General features: G+C 41.4%; 1 protein-coding gene across 3 annotated transcripts in view; it reads left to right on the top strand.

Annotated features, from left to right (window-relative positions):
* Positions 1 to 25,845, top strand: part of hhat (hedgehog acyltransferase) — a 108,088-nt gene that overhangs the window by 7,757 nt on the left and 74,486 nt on the right. For all 3 annotated transcript variants that reach the window (XM_090217133.1, XM_090217134.1, XM_090217132.1), the window contains 3 exons: positions 5,473 to 5,688; positions 7,817 to 7,991; positions 20,186 to 20,336. In XM_090217133.1, the coding sequence (XP_090073259.1) occupies positions 5,473 to 5,688; positions 7,817 to 7,991; positions 20,186 to 20,336 (542 nt within the window). The remainder of the gene's footprint in view (positions 1 to 5,472; positions 5,689 to 7,816; positions 7,992 to 20,185; positions 20,337 to 25,845) is intronic.

Genomic DNA, 25,845 nt, shown 5'->3' with positions numbered 1-25,845 from the left:
CAGACCACTTCTCAGTTCCTATGCTTCCTGGCTGGTGTTTTGGTCACTTTTGAATGCTGGCGGTGCTTTCACTCTAGTGGTAGCATGAGACGGAGTCTACAACCCACACAAGTGGCTCAGGTAGTGCAGCTCATCCAGGATGGCACATCAATGCGAGATGTGGCAAGAAGGTTTGCTGTGTCTGTAAGCGTAGTGTCCAGAGCATGGAGGCGCTACCAGGAGACAGGCCAGTACATTAGGAGATGTGGAGGAGGCCGTAGGAGGGCAACAACCCAGCAGCAGGACCGCTACCTCCACCTTTGTGCAAGGAGGAGCACTGCCAGAGCCCTGCAAAATGACCTCCAGCAGGCCACAAATATGCATGTGTCTGCTCAAACGGTCAGAAACAGACTCCATGAGGGTGGTATGAGGGCCCGACGTCCACAGGTGGGAGTTGTGCTTACAGCCCAACACCGTGCAGGACGTTTGGCATTTGCCAGAGAACACCAAGATTGGCAAATTCGCCACTGGTCCCCTGTGCTCTTCACAGATGAAAGCAGGTTCACACTGAGCACATGTGACAGTCTGGAGACGCCGTGGAGAACGTTCTGCTGCCTGCAACCTCTTCCAGCATGACCGGTTTGGCGGTGAGTCAGTCATGGTGTGGGATGGCATTTCTTTGGGGGGCCGCACAGCCCTCCATGTGCTCGCCAGAGGTAGCCTGACTGCCATTAGGTACCGAGATGAGATCCTCAGACCCCTTGTGAGACCATATGCTGGTGCGGTTGGCCTTGGGTTCCTCCTAATACAAGACAATGCTAGACCTCATGTGGCTGAAGTGTCAGCAGTTCCTGCAAGAGGAAGGCATTGATGCTATGGACTGGCCCGCCCGTTCCCCAGACCTGAATCCAATTGAGCACATCTAGGACATCATGTCTCGCTCCATCCACCAGTCTGTTGCACCACAGACTGTCCAGGAGTTGGCATCAGGAGCATGCCCAGGCGTTGTAGGGAGGTCATACAGGCACGTGGAGGCCACACACACTACTGAGCCTCATTTTGACTTGTTTTAAGGACATTACATCAAAGTTGGATCAGCCTGTAATGTGGTTTTCCATTTTAATTTTGAGTGTGACTCCAAATCCAGACCTCCATGGGTTGATAAATTTGATTTCCATTGATCATTTTTGTGATTTTGTTGTCAGCGCATTCAACTATGTAAAGAAAAAGTATTTAATAAGAATATTTCATTCATTCAGATCTAGGATGTGTTATTTTAGTGTTCCCTTTATGTTTTTGAGCAGTGTATTTACGCTCAGTGTGTCGTCTTGATCGCTGTTGAAAAGTTAGTTTCTGTTGGAGAGTTTCTGTCCTCTCTCTCTGTCTCTGTCTCGTGGTTAGGATGGATTGTTCAGAGTGACATTCATTCATTTCTTTATAGAATGGGTGTTTCGGCGGTTGCCGTTCTTCGCGTTCAATGATACCGAATTCCTAGCTGTAGACTAGTAATTAATATCAAAGACTTGTTCTTATTCTGTCGGTATCGATAGTCTAAGAGTTTAACCACGTGGTATGGTTAAAGGATTCAGCAATGGTCTGTAACCTTTGTCCTCTCGTCATGGAGAAAAACATGGTCTGTTGAGATTTTCTCAAAGTTGGGGTTTTATTCAGGAGTTGCAGAAAAGGGTCTGTGCCAGGATGCCTGACCCTAACTGGGCTCATGGGCGGTCCTCTGATTTAGTTCATCTCAAAAGGGGGAAAAAAAAATCACAATTTTACAAACGGTATCATCCTCACTCATCTCATACAACAATTAGATGTAAACCTCATATCTGAGGCTATTATATAAACAGCGTTATGGTAACCGTCTCTCATGAGATTTACAAACTTGTACCAAACGGACCAGTTCGTTGCTGGATTCTTCACCGATCTTTTATACCTTCTGCGGAACACAAATGTTGTTCGGACCTCAAGTTCTGTGAGGTGGAAGAAATTCCTTTGTTCTCTATGAAACTTCACTCTCTCTATACTGTCCATGAGGAGATCATCTCTTCGAGGAATTTACGACCTCTCTCACCACAGCAGCCTAGTTGTAGGAGGCAGGGAGAGGGGGATGGGGCTTGCTGTACCCAAAGAGGGCAACGTCATGACAGAAGATTAGTAAGAAGATGTTTCAGAAGTTCATAAGAAAATCATTAAATCTTAAGATATTAGTGAGAAATTGCACTTATGAACTTTTTTTTTTAAAGAAGCTTCTTAAGTTTTTGCGTAAGAAGTGTTTTGTGAATCTGGCCCCGGAATGCATTTCCTACTTAATGCGGTTGAGCCAATCAGTGGTGCTGTGACAAGGTAGGGGTGGTATACGGAAGATGGACCTATTTGGTAAAAGACCAAGTCCATATTATGGCAAGAACAGCACAAATAAGCAAAAATAAATGACAGTCCTTCATCACTTTAAGACATGAAGGTCACTCAATGTGGAACATTTCAAGAACTTTGAAAGTTTCTTCAAGTGCACTTGCAAAAAACATCAAGCGTTATGATGAAACTGGCTCTCATGAGGGCCGCCACAGGAAAGGAAGACCCAGAGTTAACTCTGCTGCAGGGGATAAGTTCATTCGAGTTATCAGCCTCAGATTGCAGCCCAAATAAATGCTGCGCTCCCAAGAAGCTTCACTACAGACCCTGGTTAGATTCCAGGCTGTATCACAGCCGGCCATGGTTGGGAGTCCCATAGGGCGACGCACAATTAGCACAGCGTCGTTAGGGTTTGGCCGGGGTAGGCCGACATTGTAAATAAGAATTTGTTCTTAAGTGACCTGCCTAGTTAAATGAAAGTGACATTATTTTAAAAAATTATAATTTTAAGACCTCTCAACATCAACTGTTCAGAGGAGACTGTGTGAATCAGTCCTTCATGGTTGAATTGCTGCAAAGAAACCACTACTAAAGGACACCAATGAGAAGAGACTTTCTTTGGCCAAGAAATTACATGTATTTATGAAGCCCTTTCAACATCAGCAGAGGTCCCAAAGTGCTATACAGAAACCCAGCCTTAAACCCCAAACAGCATGCAATGCTGATGTAGAAGCACAGATATAACATATATAGAAGAGACAGTAATGCTTATGGGGGGAGGTGTTGCTATATACATACACACACACTACCATTCAAAAGTTTGGGGTCACTTAGTAATGTCCTTGTTTTTGAAAGACAATAACTTTTTGTTTTGTCCATTAAAATAAAAATAATATCAAATTGATCAGAAATGCAATGTAGACTTTGTTAATGTTGTAAATGACTATTGTAGCTGGAAACGGCAGTTTTTTAAATGGAATATCTACATAGGCGTGCAGAGGCCCATTATTAGCAACCATCACTCTTGTGTTCCAATGGCACGTTGTGTTAGCTAATCCAAGTTTATCATTTTAAAAGACTGGCTGATCATTAGAAAACCCTTTTGCAATTATGTTAGCACAGCTGAAAACTGTTGTGCTGATTTTAAAGAAGCAATAAAACTGTATTTCTTTAGACTAGTTGAGTATCTGGAGCATTAGCATTTGTGAGTTCCAATTACAGGTTCAAAATGGCCAGAAACAAAGACTTTCTTCTGAAACTTGTCAGTCTATTCTTGTTCTGAGATATGAAGGCTATTCCATGTGAGAAATTACCCGCAAAACACCAGTCTCAAAGTCAACAGTGAAGAGGCGACCATGGGATGCTGGCCTTTTAGACAGAGTTGCAAAGAAAAAGCCATATCTCAGACTGGTCAATAAAAATAAAAGATTAAGATGGGCAAAAGACCACACACTGGACAGAGGAACTCTGCCTAGAAGGCATGCATCCCGGAATCGCCTCTTCACTGTTGACATTGAGACTGGTGTTTTGCGGGTACTATTTAATGATCGATAACAATAATAAACCTGGCATTGACAACTTAAATGGAAGGCTACTAATAGTACTCCCATTGAAGGACCAAGAAATCTCAAAATTGCTAAGTAGATGCAAAATGGTCATTTCAGCCTGGCCTTAAGAAAGACATCATTATACAGTGGATGGTTACTATGTTACATTTTTTTTCTCTTTGTTTAGAGTATGTGTTGCTTCATCTGTTGTTTCTTCACATGGAGAGAAGGAAACTTGCTCTCCTTTCTCCTAACGCAGTTAACCATGTTACACAGTGATTGCACTATCGCTCTCCCTCCCCCTTAATTACCTTATGATGATCTTAATATGCAATAGATATCAACAACTGCTCTCACTGCAATTCTAATATCCTGATGATCATCATCCACTCCCTCCCTTTATTTCTCTCTCTGCCGCCCCCCCGTATGAATCTGTATCCTGGGGGAAACATATGTACAGTTCCTTCAGAAGATCAGAAAGTATTCATACACCTTGACTGTTCCTAGAGGAACAGCTACTGCGATGTCTCGCTCTTACATGTGAACTCTCATACCGTAGGCTTAGGCAAAATGCACTAGAAAACTTGGGTCACATTCAGCAGGGTGCAACGTTCTGGCACTGAACATTGCAGATAGAATGTCTTGAATAGAGTTGACATGATTCCTTATTCTACATGTCAGTCATACACAATATTTGAACAGTTTACGATGTTGTGCTCTGCTGAACACAGCCCTGGGTCATGTTCATTAGGCGGCACCTTCGGAAAACGAAAATGTGTTTCTTATTGAACAAGTTCAGATAGAAACAAAGAGGTAATCTCTGTTTTTGACAATTGTTGTGGTTTCTGGTATGTTGTCTCTCACTGAGAAGCAGGCACCAGACAGAGGAGTACTAATCAAATTGTATTAGTCACATGCGCCGAATACAACAGGTGTAGACCTTAGTGAAATGCTTACGAGCCCCTAACCAACAATGCAGTTTCAAAAAATACAGATAAGAATAGGAGATACAAGTACTTAAAGAGCAGCAGTGAAATAACAATAGCGAGACTATATACAGGGGGGTACTGATAGAGTCAATGTGCGGGGGCATCGGTTATTTGAGGTAGTATGTACATGTAGGTAGAGTTATTAAAGTGACTATGCATAGATGACAACAGAGAGTAGCAGTGTAAAGAGTGGGTGGGGGGCACAGCAAATAGTCTGAGTAGCCATTTGTCTAGATGTTCAGGAGTCTTATGGCTTGGGGGTGGAAGCTGTTTAGAAGCCTCTTGGATCTAGACATGGCGCTCCGATACCATTTGCCATGTGGTAGCAGAGAAAACAGTCCATGACTAGGGTAGCTGGAGTCTTTGACCATTTTTAGGGCCTTCCCCTGACACCGCCTGGTGTAGAGGTCCTGGATGGCAGGAAGCATGGCCCCAGTGATGTACTGGGCAATTCGCACTACCCTCTGTAGTGCCTTGCGGTCGGAGGCCGAGCAGTTGCCATACCAGGCAGTGATGCAACCATGCTACCATTTACTCTTCAGTGTGATGTATTCTGCCACCGCCGCTGCCTCACCAGGCATGTTGTTCTTCACCCACAGAGAAGCTGGTACCAGACAGAAGAGGAGTACTACCTCTTACTCTTCAGTGTGGCAGTGTGTGGCCTGCGCTTCATCAGCTTCAGCCTGGAGCACTGCTGGCGCCCCCTGGAGGCTGGAGGACTGCAGCAGCAGGTCTACTGGCTGACCGCTTACTCCTTCTACCATCCTTTGTTCTTCAACGGACCCATCCTCACCTTCAAGGACTTCCTCCAACAGGTGAGATATCAGGCAATGAGCTGTCACCTTCAAGGACTACCTCCAACAGGTGAAATATCAGTCAATCAGCTACCAGGGAGAAATCAGCCACTGATCTGACATGAAAGGTGCAAATCTTCAAGCAATTTTCCTCACTGGGAACAGTCAATTTTCATTTGAGAGCAATTGATGCAAAAGTTTTCCTGGGAGCAAATGGGTAACATAGCAAGATCAAGAGGTATCCCCTTGGTTCCAAACTCCTGCTTCCCAAAATGAAACATCACTCCAAATTCTCATCACAGATTGAAAAAGACAAGTCAGTGTTGCAAGATTTTCTGTGATTTCTCTCTCTCTGGTGTAGTTTTAGACTCTGAGTGTGAAGGCTCAGGGATTTCTCAGTGCCTTGGGGTGAGTTTTATAAGAGCTAAATGAAACTCTGGTAGAAAAAGGGCTGCAATGATCCATTGCTGTACGTTTACTGAGGGCAGGAAGGAGGGGGTTTGCACTTTTGGGACATTTCTATTGGTTCCATCTCAACAGGCATGCTCAATGAAGCACAGCTAAAAAAGTACTTGCAAGCATTGAAAATACTATTTGAATCCAGGTCTGCAAAGCACAGCTGAGCAGCTCCTGTTGGGCTATCACAATGCCCTCCATGCGTTTTCTGTTTTTCTACTGCAGGAAAAACCCATTCCCTCAAATACTGTGCAGTAGGTGATGCTGCTAGAGATGAGAAAGTAGTGGGTGGTGAATGGCAAGAAAAAAGATGCTGCTAGTTCGATAGGGCGAGATCAGACCTTGGTTCAAATACTATTTTAAATAATTGCATATACCCAATCAGGGCTTGATTGAGTTTATCTGGCACGATGCAACCAATAGAATAGTCGCACACAATGAAAACCCCCGCCCTTCTGTTACTTCAGGGAGGCTAAAGCAACCACACAAAGTATTTTGAAAGATTTAAAATATTATTTGAATCCAGGTCTGAGAGAGATGTCATATTGAATATGTAAAGCCCACAAACAGGAGAAGCTAATTGGGCTAAGGTTATTAGGAAATGTGGAGAGTGCTTGTATGGAAAGAATCCCTTCCATTATTTATCATCGTCCTCACCGGTCCCATCTCCATACAGACTATCAGAGGAGCAGAGGAGGCTGGTGACTTGAAATATTGAGGAGGATGGGAAACACATGGTATAGGCATGGAGACGACAAATCATGTTTAAAAAAAAAATGAACAACATTATTTTAACTTAACATTTTAATATAGACATTTTATTTTAAAATATTATGGGGAATGGGAAGGCTACTTACAACGTGTTGGGAAGGGATCACAGCAGTGATTGAATGAGGGTATGAGGCATGAGTTGAGATGTTCAGAGGCTTGACTTCAGAGCAGGACAGGGGTTGTGGTGTTCAGAGGCTTCAGTGCAGGACAGGCTCATCATGGATGGATGGTGTTGAATAGCTCAACTCTTCCACTGAGGGCAGGACAGGATTTGACTGGGAAAATAAATAAATGAATAACACAGTTGAACAAAAGAGCTAAGAATGTGTTAGTCCAAGCAAGGACTAAAATCACATTGATGTGTAATAATGTGATTGTGATTGACTACATACAGTAATGAGAGAAAATTGACAGGACTTAGAGAGGAAACATTCAATGCGCCAGGAAGGGGGTGTGGAGCCATGATCCTCCTAGGTTTTGCATTGAAGTCCAGAGGAGGATGGAAAATGGCTGCCCTCTGGCTACACCATGATGCTAACCCCAGAGGGTGCTGTTGAAACTACTGTACATCTTTATTGGAAAAAAGGGGGTTTAAATCAGATATTTGGTAACGTGAATATATTTGCTTTTATTTTAATTACATTTTTATTCACTGAGTAGGATGGTCCTCCTCTTCCTCTGAGGGGCCTGTATGAATGCTCCTCACAACACTCTACCTGTACTGGATGTTTAATAAACCTTCCATAATGTACGTTCCATTCCATTTGACAAGCACCCAAATGTCATAAAATACATATAGAAATGATTAAGTCTATAAACTCTTAAGTGTAACGTTTTTCCCGTAGTATCCACCACACCAAATGCTTGTCTTATTGGTAATAGGGCTGTAAAATAAAGTATTACCTTTGTGTGATTATTGTAGATGCAGGTACCTGTGAAGGATCGTGGTGCTAGGATTACGTTCCTCTCGCTGCTGGCCAACGCTGGCAGGATCTGTGTGTGGTGGCTTATAGCAGAGTACATGATACACCTGATGTACATGCACACTATACAGGCAAACGAAACATATCTGGAGATCCTGCCACCTTGGGCATTGGGTAAGTGTTTCTGTGTGCGTGTGTGTGCTTACATGTGTTTATGTGTGCGTGCGTGCTGTATGTACATGCATGTGTGTTTTTGTGTAGTTCAAAACTGCCATACTCTTTATTTAGCTAAGGAAACCGCCTCAAACTTGAGTTCAATGATAAAGCCATCTGTTCAGTTGCCTGAAAGCAAAACTTTTGGGACCCTCCACTGTATTTCACACGGTAAGCATTTTGCCTGAGAGAGAGCGACACTCTGTAGGTAACAGCAAGCTTGTAAAGTACTGAACCTTTTGTTTTGTCAACAGGGAAATTGGGCGATTTCATGCCAGCATAGCACAAAAATATTTTTGGTGTCTCAGATTGTACTGGCAATCCTCACATATAAATTTACTTGGGAGGAAGAGTGTTTGATTTGTAACACAATTATTATACATTTATGATAATCTGCCAATCTGCCATTTTAGGCCCTTTTTAGACTTATACATGCCCACTGTAAGACCCAATGATTTGTGAACTGTACATGATACAGACACCACCTTCATGTCAGTGTACTATCGCTACATTCTGAAATACAATTTTACACATTCATTTATTAAACAATCAAACTATCAATATAATATTTTAGACCGCTGCACCACTTGGGAGGCCTAAGGCATTGTAGTGCTAGAGGCGTCACTCACTACATCACTTTTCCAGAGTGAGCTTTCTGATACTTTTTAAAGTTATGATACATTTTATGTACCCACCAACACAGTGAATTGCAAAATGGATTCAAAGGAACTCCCTTTGCTGGTGATTTTTAATATTCAGTTTGTTTAATCGTCACATGTACGCACGGGGTTACAGTGAAAATCTTGCTGTATGTGCAATGTGGCCTGTGATTGGGTTTTAAATGTATAAAATTGATAATTTCTTCAAAAGTAGCAGAGAGCCCACTCTGGAAATGTAATGTGTTTGAAGAGTATATTGTTCAAAACAATATGTCAAAAAATGATCTAAATCAAAAGAGGTACTTTTGAAACCATGTACGGTTCATGGATCATAAGGTCTTATGATAAGGTCTCATTTTATAGGTCTAAAAAGGGCCTAAAATGGCCACTTTCGTCATGATTTTCTTTTTCAAAAAATGGTTTGTGATACTGTATGTAAAAACCATGATGAACATCATTCCTCCCAATAACGTTTCTACGTGAGAATTACCAGAACAATCGGAGATGCCAAAAATATTTTGGGCCATGCTGGCGTGGAATCGACCCAATACAAGTTCTCAGTCAGCCTAATGGTTTTTGAGATGGAAAGCTAAGTGTAGTAGCAGTTATGAAGTAGAACACAAATTGAGAGGAACAAAGGCTGCCTGGGCTGCACAGCCTGCCTTTACCCAATAGTTATCTTAAAGCATACTGGAGAGAAGGCTAATAAGTGTAGTAGTAGTTAGTTCTGAAGTAGGACACAAATTGATAGATGATTTTAAATTCTCTGAATTCTTAATCATGGAGGTAATGAAATTGTTCGGTGACAAACCAACCTGTGCAGTAAGCAATATGGCAGCCATTCTCCACCTGGCCCTTCAGAGGGCAAGATGGAGCTACCATCATATTACGAACACGGATCCAATCCTCTCAAATATACACAAGTACCAAGTGGTAGAGGCTGAGGGCTTTAGAGAGTTTCTCTCTATGCAGTCTATCTGCTAGTAAACTATTGAACACTACGGTAGCCCTTGGATTAGCTGTTCAGGAGTCTTACGGCTTTGGGGTAGAAGTTGTTAAGAAGCATTTTGGACCTTGGCGTTTAGTACCGCTTGCCATGTGGTAGCAGAAAGAACAGTCTATGACTAGGGTGGCTGGAGTCTTTGACAATTTCCAGGGCCTTCCTCTGACACTGCCTAGTATATAGGTCCTGGGTGGCAGGAAGCTTGGCCCCAGTGATGTACTGGGCCGTACGACCTACCCTCTGTAGTATCTTGAGGTCGGAGGCAGAGCAGTTGCCATACCAGGCAGTGATGCAACAAGTCAGGACGCTCTCGATGGTGCACCTGTAGAACCTTTTGAGGATCTGAGGACCCATGCCAAATCCTTTCAGTCTCCTGAGGGGGAATAGGTTTTGTCATGCTCTCTTCATGACTGTCTTGGTGTGTTTGGACCATGATAGTTTGTTGGTGATGTGGACACTAAGGAACTTGAAGCTCTCAACCTGAGGTGTTTAGTCCCAGTGTCTTTAGCTTAGTGATGAGCTTAGAGGGCACTATGGTGTTGAATGCTGAGCTGTAGTCAATGAATAGCATTCTCACATAGGTGTTGCTTTTGTCCAGGTGGGAAAGGGCAGTGTTTAAAAAAATACAAAATAAAGTATTTAACCAGGTAGGCCAGTTGAGAACAAATTCTCATTTACAACTGCGACCTGGTCAAGATAAAGCAAAGCAGTGTGACAAAAACAACAGAGTTACACATGGGATAAACAAACGTACAGTCAATAACACAATAGAAAAATCTGTATACAGTGTGTGCGAATGAAGTAAGGAGTTAAGGCAATAAATAGGCCAATAGTGGTGAAGTAATTGCAATTTACACTGGAGTAATATATGTGCAAATGAGGATGTGCAAGTAGAACTACCGGTGTGCAGAAAAACAAAAACAAATATGGGGATGAGGTAGGTAGTTGGTTGGATGGGCTATTTACAGATGGGCTGTGTACAGCTGCAGCGATCGGTAAGGTTCTCTGACAGCTGACCCTTAAAGTTAGTGAGGGAGATATAAGTCTACAACTTCAGTGATTTTTGCAATTCGTTCCAGTCATAGGCAGCAGAGAACTGGAAGAAAAGGCGGCCAAAGTGGGTGTTGCTTTGGTGACCAGTGAGCTGAGATAAGGGGGAGCTTTACCTAGCGAAGACTTATAGCTGACCTGGAGCCAGTGGGTTTGGCGACGAATATGTAGCGAATACCAGCCAGCGAGAGCATACAGGTAGCAGTGGTGGGTAGTATATGGGGCTTTGGTGACAAAACGGATGGCACTGTGATAGACCGCATCCAATTTGCTGAGTAGAGTGTTGGAGGCTATTTTGTAAATGACATCACCGAAGTCAAGGATCGGAAGGATAGTCAGTTTATGGATATGTTTTGCAGCATGAGTGAAGGAGGCTTTGTTGCGAAATAGGAAGCTGATTCTATATTTAATTTTGCATTGGAGATGTTTAATATGAGTCTGGAAGGAGATTTTACAGTCTAGCCAGACACCTAGGTATTTATAGTTGTCCACATATTCTAAGTCAGAACCGTCCAGAGTAGTGATGCTAGTCATGCGGGAGGATGTGGGCAGCGATCGGTTGAAGAGCATGCATTTAGTTTTACGTGCATTTAAGAGCAGTTGGAGGCCATGGAAGGAGTGTTGACTGGCGTTGAAGCTCGTTTGTTAAGTGTCCAAAGAAGGGCCAGATGTATACAGAATGGTGTCGTCTGAGTAGAGGTGGATCAAAGAATCACCCGCAGCAAGAGCGACATCATTGATATATACAGAGAAAAGAGTCGGCCCAAGAATTTAACCCTGTGGCACCCCCATAGACTGTCAGAGGTCCAGACAACAGGCCCTCCGATTTGACACACTGAACTCTATCTGAGAAGTAGTTAGTGAACCAGGTGAGGCAGTCATTAGAGAAACCAAGGCTGTTGAGTCTGCCGATAAGAATGTGGGGATTGACAGAGTCGAAAGCCTTGGCCAGGTCGATGAAGACGGTTGCACAGTACGGTCTTTTATCGATGGCGGTTATGATAACGTTTAGGACCTTGAGCGCGGCTTGTGCACCCGTGACCAGTTCGATAGTGGAGAAGGTACGGTGGGATACGAAATGGTCGGTGATCTATTTGTTCACTTGGCTTTCAAATACTTTAGAAAGGCAGGGCAGGATGGATATAGGTCTGTAACAGTTTGGGTCCAGAGTGTTTCCCCCTTTGAAGAGGGGGATGACCACGGCCGCTTTCCAATCTTTAGGAATCTGAGACAATACGAAAGAGAGGTTGAACAGACTCGTAATAGGGGTTGCAACAATGGCGGCAGATAATTGAGTGCAGTAGAGATTGCATCATCTGTGGATCTGTTGGGCAGTATGCAAATTGGAGTGGGTCTAGGGTTTTTGGGTTAATTGTGTTGGTGAGCCATGACCAGCCTTTCAAAGCAGTTCATGGCTACAGACGTGAGTGCTACGAGTCGGTAGTTATTTAGGCAGGTTACCTTATTGTTCTTGGGCACATGGGCATTGGTGGTCTGCGTGCAACATGTTGGAATTACAGACGCAGTCAGGGACATGTCGAAAATGTCAGTGAAGACACAGCGCGTGCTCGTACACGTCCTGGTAATCCGTTTGGTCCTGCGGCCTTGTGAATGTTGACCAGTTTAATGGTCTTACTCACATCGGCTACGCAGAGCGTGATCACACAGTCATCTTGGAACAGCTGGTGCTCTCATGCATGTTTCAGTGTTACTTGCCTCGAAGCGAGTATAGAAGTAATTTAGCTTGTCTGTTTGGTTCGTTTCACTGTGCAGCTCGTGGCTGTGCTTCCCTTTTGTAGTCTTAATAGTTTGCAAGCCCTGCCATATCTGACGAGCGCCGTAGCCGGTGCAGTACGATTCAATCTTAGTCCAGTATTGATGCTTTGCCTGTTTGATGGTTCATTGGAGGGCATAGCGGGATTTCTTATAAGCTTCCAGGTTAAAGTCCCACGCCTTGAAAGCGGCAGCTCTAGCCTTTATGGCTTCTGGTTGGGGTATGTACGTACGGTCACTGTGGGGACGACGTCATCAATGCACTTATTGATGAAGCCAGTGACTGATGTGGTATACTCCTCAATGCCATTGGAAGAATCCCAGGACATATTCCTGTCTGTGCTAACAAAACTAAATGTTAGCACAGCTGAAAACGGTTGTTGCAAAGAAAAAGCCAGACTGGCCAGACTGGCAAATAAAAATAAAAGATTAAGATGGGCAAAAGAACACAAACACTGGACAGAGGAACTCTGTCACCTCTTCACTGTTGACGTTGAGACTGGTGTTTTGCGGCTACTATTTAATGAAGCTGCCAGCTACCAGTTTAATTTAAGGACCAAAAAAATGGTGGTCTTTAATGCAGGGCCGACAGACCGCTTTCTCCCTTCCATTTTCGCAGTAATGCTGCAATTTGTGGGTTGTCATTTTGGGTAGAGCAGACATTTTAATATGTTTTAGTTAGCTACAGGTATGACAACTGCACCAGTCGTATTTATGATATAATTTATGAAGATTATACATAATTTTTTAATCAATTAGTATATTTGAGTTTAACCACAATATTTGTTATATTATTTGTTCTGTATTTTCTGGTGGATTAAATTGAAATTGCAACCAACTTTCTTGTTTTAAAAATAGTGATATTTCTGAGATTTCCTTTTCAAATAACTGGAAGTGAGAGGTTGTAATCTGAATAAAGGGAATAAGGCCATTCTTGAACATTTGCTAGAGAACCAGTTTGGATTTAAGTATAACTTCTGTATGACTGAAGCCTTTAGTGAGAGGTCTATTGCTTTAATATTACATAATTTATGCCCTCTGAATTCATATTCATTATATAAATAGGCCCGTTTTAATTTTGTCTGGCTTGCCATTCCAAAAAAATTGAATATTTATTTCTTATATAATTTTTTAAAAACTGTTCGCTAGGTGTAGGCAAGACCATAAGCAAATAGGTCAACTGGGATGTGATTAAAGTTAATCAGGGTGATTTTTTTCCCCCTGCAAATAAAGGTATTTACCTTTCCATGGTAGCGAGATCTTATCTATTTTTGCTAACTTTCTATTAACATTTATTGGAGTGAGATCATTTATTTATTTTGGGATAAGTATACCGAGTATATCCACATCACCATCAGAACATTTTATTGGTATACTACTACATAGTAAAGTGAAAGTTGTATTTTTTTGTGATCCAGTACGTAATATAGTACACTTATCATCATTTGGTTGTAATCCAGAGAGGTTAGAAAAATTATTTAGATCCTCTGAGGCTGTGGAGGAATCCAAGTTGTGGATTTAAAAGAACCTGAATCATCAGCGTTGTTTTTAAGCCCTGTATTTCTAATCCCTTTATATTATTGTTGGATCTGATTTTAACAGCTAACATTTCGATGGCCATAATAAATAGATATGCCGATAGTGGACAACCTTGTTTTACTCCTCTTGACAGACTTAAAACTTTCTGAGAAGTAGCCATTTTACACTACTTTACACCTAGGATTACTATACATGATTTTATAAGAGATTTCCCTAAATTGAAATGTTCCAGGTATTTACAGTGCCTTGCGAAAGTATTCGGCCCCCTTCAACTTTGCGACCTTTTGCCACATTTCAGGCTTCAAACATAAAGATATAAAACTGTATTTTTTGTGAAGAATCAACAACAAGTGGGACAAAATCATGAAGTGAAACGACATTTATTGGATATTTCAAACTTTTTTAACAAATCAAAAACTGAAAAATTGGGCGTGCAAAATTATTCAGCCCCTTTACTTTCAGTGCAGCAAACTCTCTCCAGAAGTTCAGTGAGGATCTCTGAATGATCCAATGTTGACCTAAATGACTAATGATGATAAATACAATCCACCTGTGTGTAATCAAGTCTCCATATAAATGCACCTGCACTGTGATAGTCTCAGAGGTCCGTTAAAAGCGCAGAGAGCATCATGAAGAACAAGGAACACACCGGGCAGGTCCGAGATACTGTTGTGAAGAAGTTTAAAGCCGGATTTGGATACAAAAAGATTTCCCAAGCTTTAAACATCCCAAGGAGCACTGTGCAAGCGATAATATTGAAATGGAAGGAGTATCAGACCACTGCAAATCTACCAAGACCTGGCCGTCCCTCTAAACTTTCAGCTCATACAAGGAGAAGACTGATCAGAGATGCAGCCAAGAGGCCCATGATCACTCTGGATGAACTGCAGAGATCTACAGCTGAGGTGGGAGACTCTGTCCATAGGACAACAATCAGTCGTATATTGCACAAATCTGGCCTTTATGGAAGAGTGGCAAGAAGAAAGACATTTCTTAAAGATATCCATAAAAAGTGTTGTTTAAAGTTTGCCACAAGCCACCTGGGAGACACACCAAACATGTGGAAGAAGGTGCTCTGGTCAGATGAAACCAAAATTGAACTTTTTAGCAACAATGCAAAACGTTATGTTTGGCGTAAAAGCAACACAGCTGAACACACCATCCCCACTGTCAAACATGGTGGTGGCAGCATCATGGTTTGGGCCTGCTTTTCTTCAGCAGGGACAGTGAAGATGGTTAAAATTGATGGGAAGATGGATGGAGCCAAATACAGGACCATTCTGGAAGAAAACCTGATGGAGTTTGCAAAAGACCTGAGACTGGGACAGAGATTTGTCTGCCAACAAGACAATGATCCAAAACATAAAGCAAAATCTACAATGGAATGGTTAGAATGGTTAGAACCAAGTCAAAGTCCAGACCTGAATCCAATCGAGAATCTGTGGAAAGAACTGAAAACTGCTGTTCACAAATGCTCTCCATCCAACCTCACTGAGCTCGAGCTGTTTTGCAAGGAGGAATGGAAAAAAAATTCAGTCTCTCGATGTGCAAAACTGATAGAGACATACCCCAAGCGACTTACAGCTGTAATCGCAGCAAAAGGTGGCGCTACAAAGTATTAACTTCAGGGGGCTGAATAATTTTGCACGCCCAATTTTTCAGTTTTTGATTTGTTAAAAAAGTTTGAAATATCCAATAAATGTCGTTCCACTTCATGATTGTGTCCCACTTGTTGTTGATTCTTCACAAAAAAATACAGTTTTATATATTTATGTTTGAAGCCTGAAATGTGGCAAAAGGTCGCAAAGTTCAAGGGAGCCGAATACTTTCGCAAGGCACTGTATATATGAACTCCAGTCGTACTTTATCAAAACCCTTTTCAAATTCAACTGTGAATAGCAGGCCTGGTTTCCAAGATTTTTCATAGTATTCTATTGTTTTCAGTTCTTGCCTTATATTATCTCCAATGTTTCGCCCATGTAAAAATAAAACCTGTCTAATTTAGAATGAATAATGTCCGACAATACCTTTTTTAAATTATATGCGCAATATGTTTTGCTATAATTTTTGCATCACAACACTGAAGTGTAAGGGGCTTCCAATTTTTAAAATGGACTCCATCTTTATATTTCCCATTTGTATCCTGTTGCAGCAATAATGAAATCAGACCTTGTTGAGTGTCTGATAATCTACATAGGAGTGGTTAAAACATGATAATAACGGTCCTCTGAGTATATCATAAAAGGTTTGGTATACTTCAACTGGTATATCATCCAGCCCTGGAGTTTTCCTGGACTTAAAGGCTTTAATTGCATCAAGAAGTTCCTCCTCTGTAATTTCACCTTCACATGATTCTTTCTGTACAGCTGTTAATTTTACATTATTAAAAGAAAATATCCATATGATTAGCTTCGGTTAGAGGAGATGGAGGAGACTGAAACGAAAACATATGCTTAAAGTACTTTGCTTAAAGTACTTTGTTTCCTCTTTCAAAATATAATTTGGTGAAAAATAGGTGACTCCGTCATTTGTATCAAGTTTCAGTAATTTCTTTTTGGTAGCACTTCTATGTTGAAGACAAAAATATTTTGTGCATTTCTCCCCATATTCCATCCAGTTTGCTTTATTATTATAATATATTACTTAATATTTGTTGAATAAGTTTGTCCATTTCTTTTTGTTTTTCCTCTAACTTATTCTATGGTACAGTTTTTATTGCTATCTACAGTATCTGTTCTGTTCAACCTTCTATTTCCTTTGTTAGTATGGACTCCTTTGACCTAAATTGCTTTTGTTTTAGAGCTGAGTACTGAATTGCATGGCCTCTAAAGGCACATTTAAAAGTGTCCTATACAGTAAGTGGATTTGCTGTACCTATGTTATGTCTGAAAAATTCAGTTATAAATTCCTCTGTCCTAGTTGAAAACAAGTTATCATCCAATAGGCTTTGATTCCATTTCCAATATCCTCTCCCACGTGGAAATTCAGTAAGAGTAATGTATATGCCAATTATCTGATAGTTCGACCGCATTCTATCCCCTATCAACACTTTTCACTTTTGGTGCCAACGAGAATGACATAAGAAAGTAGCCAAGATGACTAGCTTGATTGAGTCTCCTCCATGTATATCTCACTACTGTAGGTGAGTATATTTAAGACCCCATATATCCACTAGTTCCAATATATCCATGACATTTTTGATTTCCTTAAGAGCAAGAGGGTGATAGTTTGTAGTGTGCTTTCCTTTACAGTCTATTGAGGTATTTAAAACAGTATTATAATCTCCCACCATAACAATAGTGTCTTGTATTGGTTGTAGGGTTGATCATTTATTATATAGATTTTCAAAGAAGCGTGGATTTACCATTATTATTTGGTCCGTAAAGGTTAATGAGCCATATCAGTTTATGGTCCAATAACATATATTTAAAATCATCCATCTACCTTGAGGATCTGTTTGGACAATTAATTAAAATCACCCCCCCCCCCCCTCAAATTGTTGAATGAGTTTCCTGTAAACAGTATATATTATATTCCTAAAGATTACTTTTTAACATTGCCTGCTCCTGGGCATTCTCACTACTTAGAAAAATGTAAAATTGTAGGGATTCCCTCATGCCCCTTTTCACGACGGTGCTAGCAGCCACGTGATTGTAAGCTAGCTACCGACCGGAACATTAAGCTAGCCAACAACACAAACAAACGGACTATACAGCTACAAGTAGTGAGTGGAGTTACAAACAAACAATACTAAACAAGTGAAATGTCTTACCTGTGATGAAATGTTTTCCACACACATACAAGTCACATAATAAGCTGCATGGATTCACTCTGTGCAATAATAGTGCTGAACATGATTTTTGAATGACTACCTGATCTCTGTACCCCACACATACAATTATCTGTAAGGTCCATCAGTCGAGCAGTGAATTTCAAACACAGATTCAACCACAAAGACCAGGGAGGTTTTCCAAAAAAAGCCAGCTATTGATAGATGGGTAAAAAAGCATACATTGAAAATACCTTTGAGGATGGTGAAGTTATTAATTACACTTTGGATGGTGTATCAATTCAAACAATCACTACATAAATACAGGCGTCCTTCCTAACTCAGTTGCCGGAGAGAATTAAACCGCTCAGAGATTTCACCATGAGGCCATTACAAACTGTGTAATGGCTGTGATAGGAGAAAACATTGTAGTTACTCCACAATACAAACATAAATGACAGAGAGAAAAGGAAGCTTGTACAGAATAAAAATATTCTAGAACAGGCATCATGTTTGCAATAAGGCACTAAAGTAAAACTGCAAAAAATGTGTCCAAGCTATTTTTTGTCCTGAATACAAAGTGTTATGTTTGGGGAAAATCCAATACAACACATTACTGAGTACCACTCTATAATTTCATGCATAGTTGTGGCTGCATCATGTTATGGGTATGCTTGTAATCGTTAAGGACTGGGGAGTTTTTCAGGATAAAAAATTAACTGAATGAAGCTAAGCACATGCAAAATCCTAGAGGAAAGCTTGGTTCAGTCTGCATTCCACCAGGCACTGGGAGATAAATTCACCTTTCAGCAGGACAATAACCTAAAACACTATGCCAAATCTACATTGGAGTAGCTTACCAAGAAGACCGTGAATGTTTGAGTGGCCGAGTTATAGTTTTCACTTAAATCTGCTAGAAAGTCTTTGGAAAGATCTGAAAATTGGTTGTCTAGCAATGATCAACAACCAATTTTACAGAGCTTGAAGAATTTTGAAAAGAATAATGGGCAAATGTTGCACAATCCAGGTGTGGAAAGCTCTTAGAGACTTACCCAGAAAGACACAGCTGTAATCGCTGCCAAATGTCATTCTAACATGTATTTACTCAGGGGGTTGAATACTGATCTAATCAAGATATATTAGTGTTTTATTGTTCATTCATGTTTTACAAATGTTAGAATTTTACTTCCACTTTGACAGAGTATTTTGTGTATATCTTTGACAAAAAATGACAAATCTATTTTAAACCCACTTTGTAACACAACAAAATGTGGAAAAAGCCAAGGGGTGTGACTACTTTCTTAAGGCACTGTATATATTGCCCACCGTTTGGGAACCACTGCCCTAGAGGCACCAATTCATCCAACTTTAGAGAGCCTTATGAAATATGAATATGCACAGATCTCTTTCTCGTCACCATCAGTTGTAGGGTTTCTGTACTGAGACTGTAACTCATCTTGCCATAATATGTAGACCTGTACTGTAACATTCCACCCACATATCTTTGGCTGCGATCCAATAGTCTTATTTCACAGGGTTTGGGTTGATTCCATTTCAACTAAATGTTATTTAGGATAATGTATTTCAATTGATGAATTTCTTTTTTATTCAGGGCACAAATGACTTTTGCATAAATCCTTATTTGATGTCAGTAAGACACTTGCATGGAAATTTGACTCTCAAATATTATCCTTATTGAATACCAATTAATCAAGATTTACTTGATACTTGAGGTGTTAACTTAATGTACAGTACAAAATGTCATATGAGCTGATCCTGGCAGTTAATGTGTATTTTGGTTTATTTCAATCAAACCTACATTGCAGTTTTTACACAGTGGAATATAAACATGACCTTTCTTCCAGTGGACTAGGATAAAAGGCAGAATAAGGCGTGTGCACATTTCAGAGTGGGAGATTGGAAAGGTAAGGGCGCAGATTGCAAGTAGTCAGAATACCACCTTGGGGCAGTAGATATTATAAACAAGGCTTCATCTCTCTCCCTCCTTACCTATATATGTCTCTACCTCCCTCAGGCAGGCTGGCCCTGGCATTAATCCAGTTGTTCTATGTACTGTATATACTAAGTACATAGTGCTGTCAATATACAGTATGTGCTAAAGCAGGGTTTCCCAAACTCAGTCCTGGGGACCCCAAGGGGTGCACGTTTTGGTTTTTGCCCTAGCACTACACAGCTGATTCATATAAACTACTAATCATCAAGCTTTGATCATTTAAATCAGCAGTGTAGTATTAGGGCAAAAAAACTAAACGTGAGGTCCCAAGGGCCGAGTTGGGCAAACGCTGTGCTAAGGCTTCATCCCTCTCCTACCCATTTCTCTCTCCTGCTCTACCTCCCTCAGGTGGGCTGGCCCTGGCATTAGTCCAGTTCTTCTATGTGAAGTACCTGGTTCTGTTTGGTGTTCCGTCTCTGCTAGCTGGACTGGATGGGCTGGCCCCCCCAAAGCTACCACGCTGTGTCAGCATTATGCACAGTTTCACAGGAATGTGGAGGTGAGGCTGGAACACACACACACACACACACACACACACACACACACACACACACACACACACACACACACACACACAGGCGCACTGTCGCACACAATCTATTTTAAGTCCGATCACTGCTGCTCTTGAGATGAGGCTGTAGTAGGATCTTCATTTGAGACTGTTTGCTACAGCAGGAAAATAATCTGCAATAGAAAATGTCAATTATTTCGTTCATTTTATAATTAATGGACATTTTTGTAGGGGTTGATAAAACAACTTTTGGGAGGGAAAATCAAGTCTTAAACTTCAGTGGAAATTACTAACTTCAGAAGCCTTTTTAAAACCTCAAATACACTATAAGTTTAAAATGTCCTGCATTGCAAGAAAGTTCTCCAGCAACAGAGGGATCAAATTAAGATCCTACATTTGTATACAACCAGTGCCTTTTTATCTTGGCCTGCAACAGAACGAGACAAGATTGTCAGTTTAAGAGTTTGTGTCAGTGTGCGCATGCCTGCGTGTGTGTGTTTTGAGATGCAGTTTCTACTGCGTCAGCAGGTAAGCTTGATATGGCTTGCTAGATCCATTGTAGGCATCAAACAAGCCAATCCGTCTCATTTGATTACAAAGCTGATGTAAGTGCTGTGCCAAACTTCTACTTCAGGTGGCAGAGTAGCCTAAGTATGTCAACCAATTGAAAGTCTTGGGAATTTAATCTCAATAGAACACACAATGCTCATCAATGCCATTTGACATATTACATAAGTCTTTAATAATGTGTAAAAATTCCATATTTGATGGCTGGGTCATGATGGCCTGGTTCATGTCCTATTTTTACTTTAGGCTGACAAAGACCGTGTAGGCGGAGTGGCTGATCTTGGGTTGTTCCTAAAAGGCTTTAATGGGAAGCATGTAGCAGGTCTTATGTTGGCTTTCATGTCGAAACCATGGGTGTTCTCTTAGATTCAGTGATCTCTTACACTAGCGGGTGTTCTTGTTCAAGAAGTAATGGGGAAATGCGTCTGTTCTTTTTTGGTCTCAGGTGAGAAAGCTGTAAAAAAAATAAAACTATTTTTATATATATATATATATATATATATGCAGTGCATTAGGAAAGTATTCAGACCCCTTGACTTTTTCCACATTTTGTTATGTTACAGCCTTATTCTAAAATGGATTTAAATAACTGTTTTTTTCTCATCAACCTACACACAATACCCCATAATGACAAAGCGAAAACAGGTTTTGCAAATGTATAAAAAATAAAATAAAATAAACTTTACTTGCGTAAGTATTCAGAGCCTTTGCTATGAGACTCAAAATTGAGCTCAGGTCAAAGTCAAATAAAATTGTATTTGTCACATGCGCCGAATACAACAGGACCTTAACGTGAAATGCTTATTTACAAGCCCTTACCAACAAGACAGTTCAAGAAATAGTTAAGAAAATATTTACTAAAATAAAATAAATGTAAAAAAGTAACACAAAATAACAATATCGAACTACATACAAGGAAGCAACATCTCAAGACATCAGTCAGGAAGTTGAAGCTTGGTAGCAAATGGGTCTTCCAAATGTACAATGACCCCAAGCATACTTCCAAAGTTAGAAAATTAGAACATTTGTGGGCAGAAATTAAAAGGCATGTGCGATCAAGGAGGCCTACAAATCTACACCAGCTCTATCAGGAGGAGTGGGCCAAAATTCACCCAACTTATTAAGGGAAGCTTGTGGAAGGCTACCCAAAACATTTGACCCAAGTTAAACAATTTAAAGGCAATGCTACCAAATAGTAATTGAGTGGATGTAAACTTCTGACCCACTGGGAATGTGATGAAATAAATAAATGCTGAAATAAATAATTCTCTACTATTATTCTGACATTTCACATTCTCAAAATAAAGTGGTGATCCTAACTGACCCAAGACAGGGAATTTTTTACCAAGATGAAATGTCAGGAATTGTGAAACTGAGTTTAAATGTATTTGACTAAGGTGTATGTAAACTTCTGACTTCAACTGTAGGTCCTGTGTGGCAGGAAGCTTGGCCCCAGTAATGTACTGGGCCGTGCGCACTACCCTCTGTAGGACCTTGTGGTCGGATGCCGAGCAGTTCCAATACCAGTCAGTGATGCTCTCGATGGTGCAACTGCAGAAATTTTTGAGGATCTGAGGACCCATGTCAAGTCTTTTCAGTCTCCTGAGGGGGAAAAGGTATTGTCATGCCCTCTTCACAACTGTCTTGGTGTGTTTGGACCATAATAGTTTGTTGATGTGGACACCAAGGAACTTGAAGTTCTTGACCCGCTCCATTACAGCCCCGTCGATGTGAATAGGGGAGTGTTGGGCCCTCTTTTTCCTATAGTCTGCATTCAGCTCCTTTGTCTTGCTCACATTGAGGGATTGTTTTTGTCCTGCCACCACACTGCCAAGTCTCTGACCTCCCTATAGGCTGTCTCATTGTAGTCAGTGATCAGGCCTACCACTGTTGTCATCAGCAAACCTAATGATTTTGTTGGAGTCGTGCTTGGCTACGTAGTTGTGGATGAACAGGGAGTACAGGAGTGGATTAAGCACGCACCTCTGATGGGCCCCCGTGTTGAGGATCAGCGTGTCAGATGTGTTGTTGCCTACCCTTACCACCTGGGGGTGGCCCGTCAGGAAGTCCAGGGTCCAGTTGCTGAGGGAGGTGTTTAGTCCCAGGGTACTTAGCTTAGTGATGAGCTTTGTGGGCGCTATGGTGTTGAACGCTGAGCTGTAGTCAATGAACAGCATTCTCACATTGGTGTTCCTTTTGTCCAGGTGGGAAAGGGTAGTGTGGAATGCGATTGAGATTGCGTCATCTATGGATCTGTTAGGCGGTATGTGAATTGGAGTGGGTCTCAGGTTTCCGTGATGATGGTGTTGATGTGAGCCATGACCAGCCTTTCAAAGCACTTCATGGCTACTGACGTGAGTGCTACTGGCGGTAGTCATTTACGCAGGTTACCTTCGCTTTCTTGGGCACAGGTGCATCCTGTTTCCTTTGATCATCCTTGATGATTCTACAACTTGATTGGAGCCTGCCTGTTGTATATTTTATTGATTGGACATGATTTGGAAAGGCACACACCTGTCTATATAAGGTCCCACATTGACAGTCCATATCATAGCAAAAATCACGCCATGTGGTTGAGGGAATTGTCCCTAGAGCTTCGAGACACGATTGTGTCAAGGCACATAATTTATTTGTATTTATTTTATTTTACCTTTATTTAACTAGGCTAGTCAATTAAGAACAAATTCTTATTTTCAATGACGGCCTAGGAATAGTGGGTTAACTGCCTTGTTCAGGGGCAGAACGACAGATTTTTACCTTGTCAGCTCAGGGATCCGCTCTTGCAACCTTTTGGTTGCTAGTCCAACGCTCTAACCACTAGACTACCTGACGCTCCGGAATTGGGGAAGGGTACCAAAAACTTTCTGCAGCGTTGAAGGTCCCCAAGAACACAGTGGCCTCCATCATTCTTAAATGGAAGAAATTTGGAACCACCAAGACTCTGGGGGGAAGGGCCTTGGTCAGGGAGGTGACCAAGAACACAATGGTCACTCAAATAGCTCCAGTGTACCTCAGCGGAGATGGAAGAACCTTCCGGAAGGACAATCATCTCTGCAGCACTCCACAAATCAGGCCTTGTGGTAGAGTGGCCAGACAGTAGCCTCTCCTCAGTAAAAGGCACGTGATAGCCTGCTTTGAGTTTGACAAAAGGCATCTAAAGGACTGCTAGACCGTGAGAAACAAGATTCTCTGGTCTGATGAAAACAAGATTGAACTCTTTGGCTTGAATGCCAAGCGTCACATCTGGATGAAACCTGGCACCATCCCTACGCTGAAGCATGGAGCTGGCAACATCATGCTGTGATGTTTTTCAGCAACAGGTACTACGAGATTAGCCAGGATCGAGCCAAAGATGAATGAAGCAAAGTACAGAGATCATTGATGAAAACCTGCTCCCGTGTGCTCAGGACCTCAGACTGGAGCGACGGTTCACCTTCCACCAGGACAAAGACCCTAAGCGGGAAAAGTCCTGGAATGTCCTTGAGTGGCCCAGCCAGAGCCCGGACTTGAACATCTCTGGAGAGACCTGAGAATAGCTGTGCAGTGACACTCCCAATCCAACCTGAAAGAGCTTGAGAGGATCTGCAGAAAAGAATGGCCCACCTGTATTTAGGGAGTTTCTCCCAATCTTATAGTGTCAGATCCAAGAAGACTCAGGGCCGTAATCACTGTCAAAGGTGCTTCAACAAAGTACTGAGTAAAGGCTCTGAATACTTATTTAAGTCTAATATTTCATTTTTAAAATTTGTCATAAATTGGCAAAAATGTCTAAACCTTTTGCTTCGTCAATATGTGGTATTGTGTGTTGATTAATGAGGGGTATTTTTTTTATCCATTTGGATTAAGGCTGGAACGTAATAACATTTGGAAAAAGTCAAGGGGTCTGAATACTTTCCGAATGTACTACATGTACTCTACCGGCCAAATGTTTTAGAACACCTACTCATTCAATAATTTTTCTTTGTTTACTATTTTCTACATATTCTGAAATATGCTGAGCACTTTTTGGCTGTTTTTCCTTCACCCCTGAGGTCCTACTCATCCCAAACCATCTCGATTGGGTTGTGGAAGCCAAGTAATCTGATGCAGCACTCCATCACTCTCCTTCAATTCCACAATAACTACCTAATATGCACAAATCTAAGTAAAGGGATGGAATAAGAATATGTACATATAAATATATGGATGAGCAATGTCAGTAGCATAGATGCAATAGATGGTATAAAATAGTGTATATACAAATGGGTTGAGTAATGCAAGATATGTAAACATCATTATTGAAGTAGAATTATTAAAGTGACTAGTGATCCTTTTATTAAAGTGGCCAATGATTTCAAGTCTGTATGTAGGCAGCAGCCTCTGTGTTAGTGATGGCTGTTTAGCAGTCTGATGGCCTTGAGATGGAATATATTTTTTAGTCTCTCGGTCCCAGCTTTGATCTCACCTCATGGATGATAGCAGGGTGAACAGGCAGTGGCTCCGGTGGTTGATATCCTTGATGATCTCTTTGGCCTTCCTGTGACATCTGGTTCTGTAGGTATCCTGGAGGACAGGTAGTTTGCAACCCGGTGATGCGTTGTGCAGAACGCACCACCCTCTGGAGAGCCCTGTGGTTCTGGGTGGGGCAGTTGCCGTACCAGGCAGTGATACAGCCCAACAGAATGCTCTCAATTGTGCATCTGTAAAAGTGTGTGAGGGTTTTAGGTGACAAGCCAAATTTCTTCAGCCTCCTGAGGTTGTGCTGTTGCACATGTATAAACTGTATTCTATACTATCTATTGAATCTTAGCCTATGCCGCTCTGACATTGCTCATCCATATATTTATATATTATTCCATTCCTTTACTTACATTTGTGTGTATTATGTATTTGTTGTGGAATTGTTAGATATTACTTGTTAGATATTGTTGCACTGTCAGAACTAGAGGCA

Source organism: Oncorhynchus mykiss, chromosome 23 (genome assembly GCF_057628025.1).
Source record: "Oncorhynchus mykiss isolate SJ-2025 chromosome 23, ASM5762802v1, whole genome shotgun sequence".
Lineage (NCBI taxonomy): Eukaryota > Metazoa > Chordata > Actinopteri > Salmoniformes > Salmonidae > Oncorhynchus > Oncorhynchus mykiss.
This window is presented reverse-complemented; position numbering and strand designations above follow the sequence as displayed.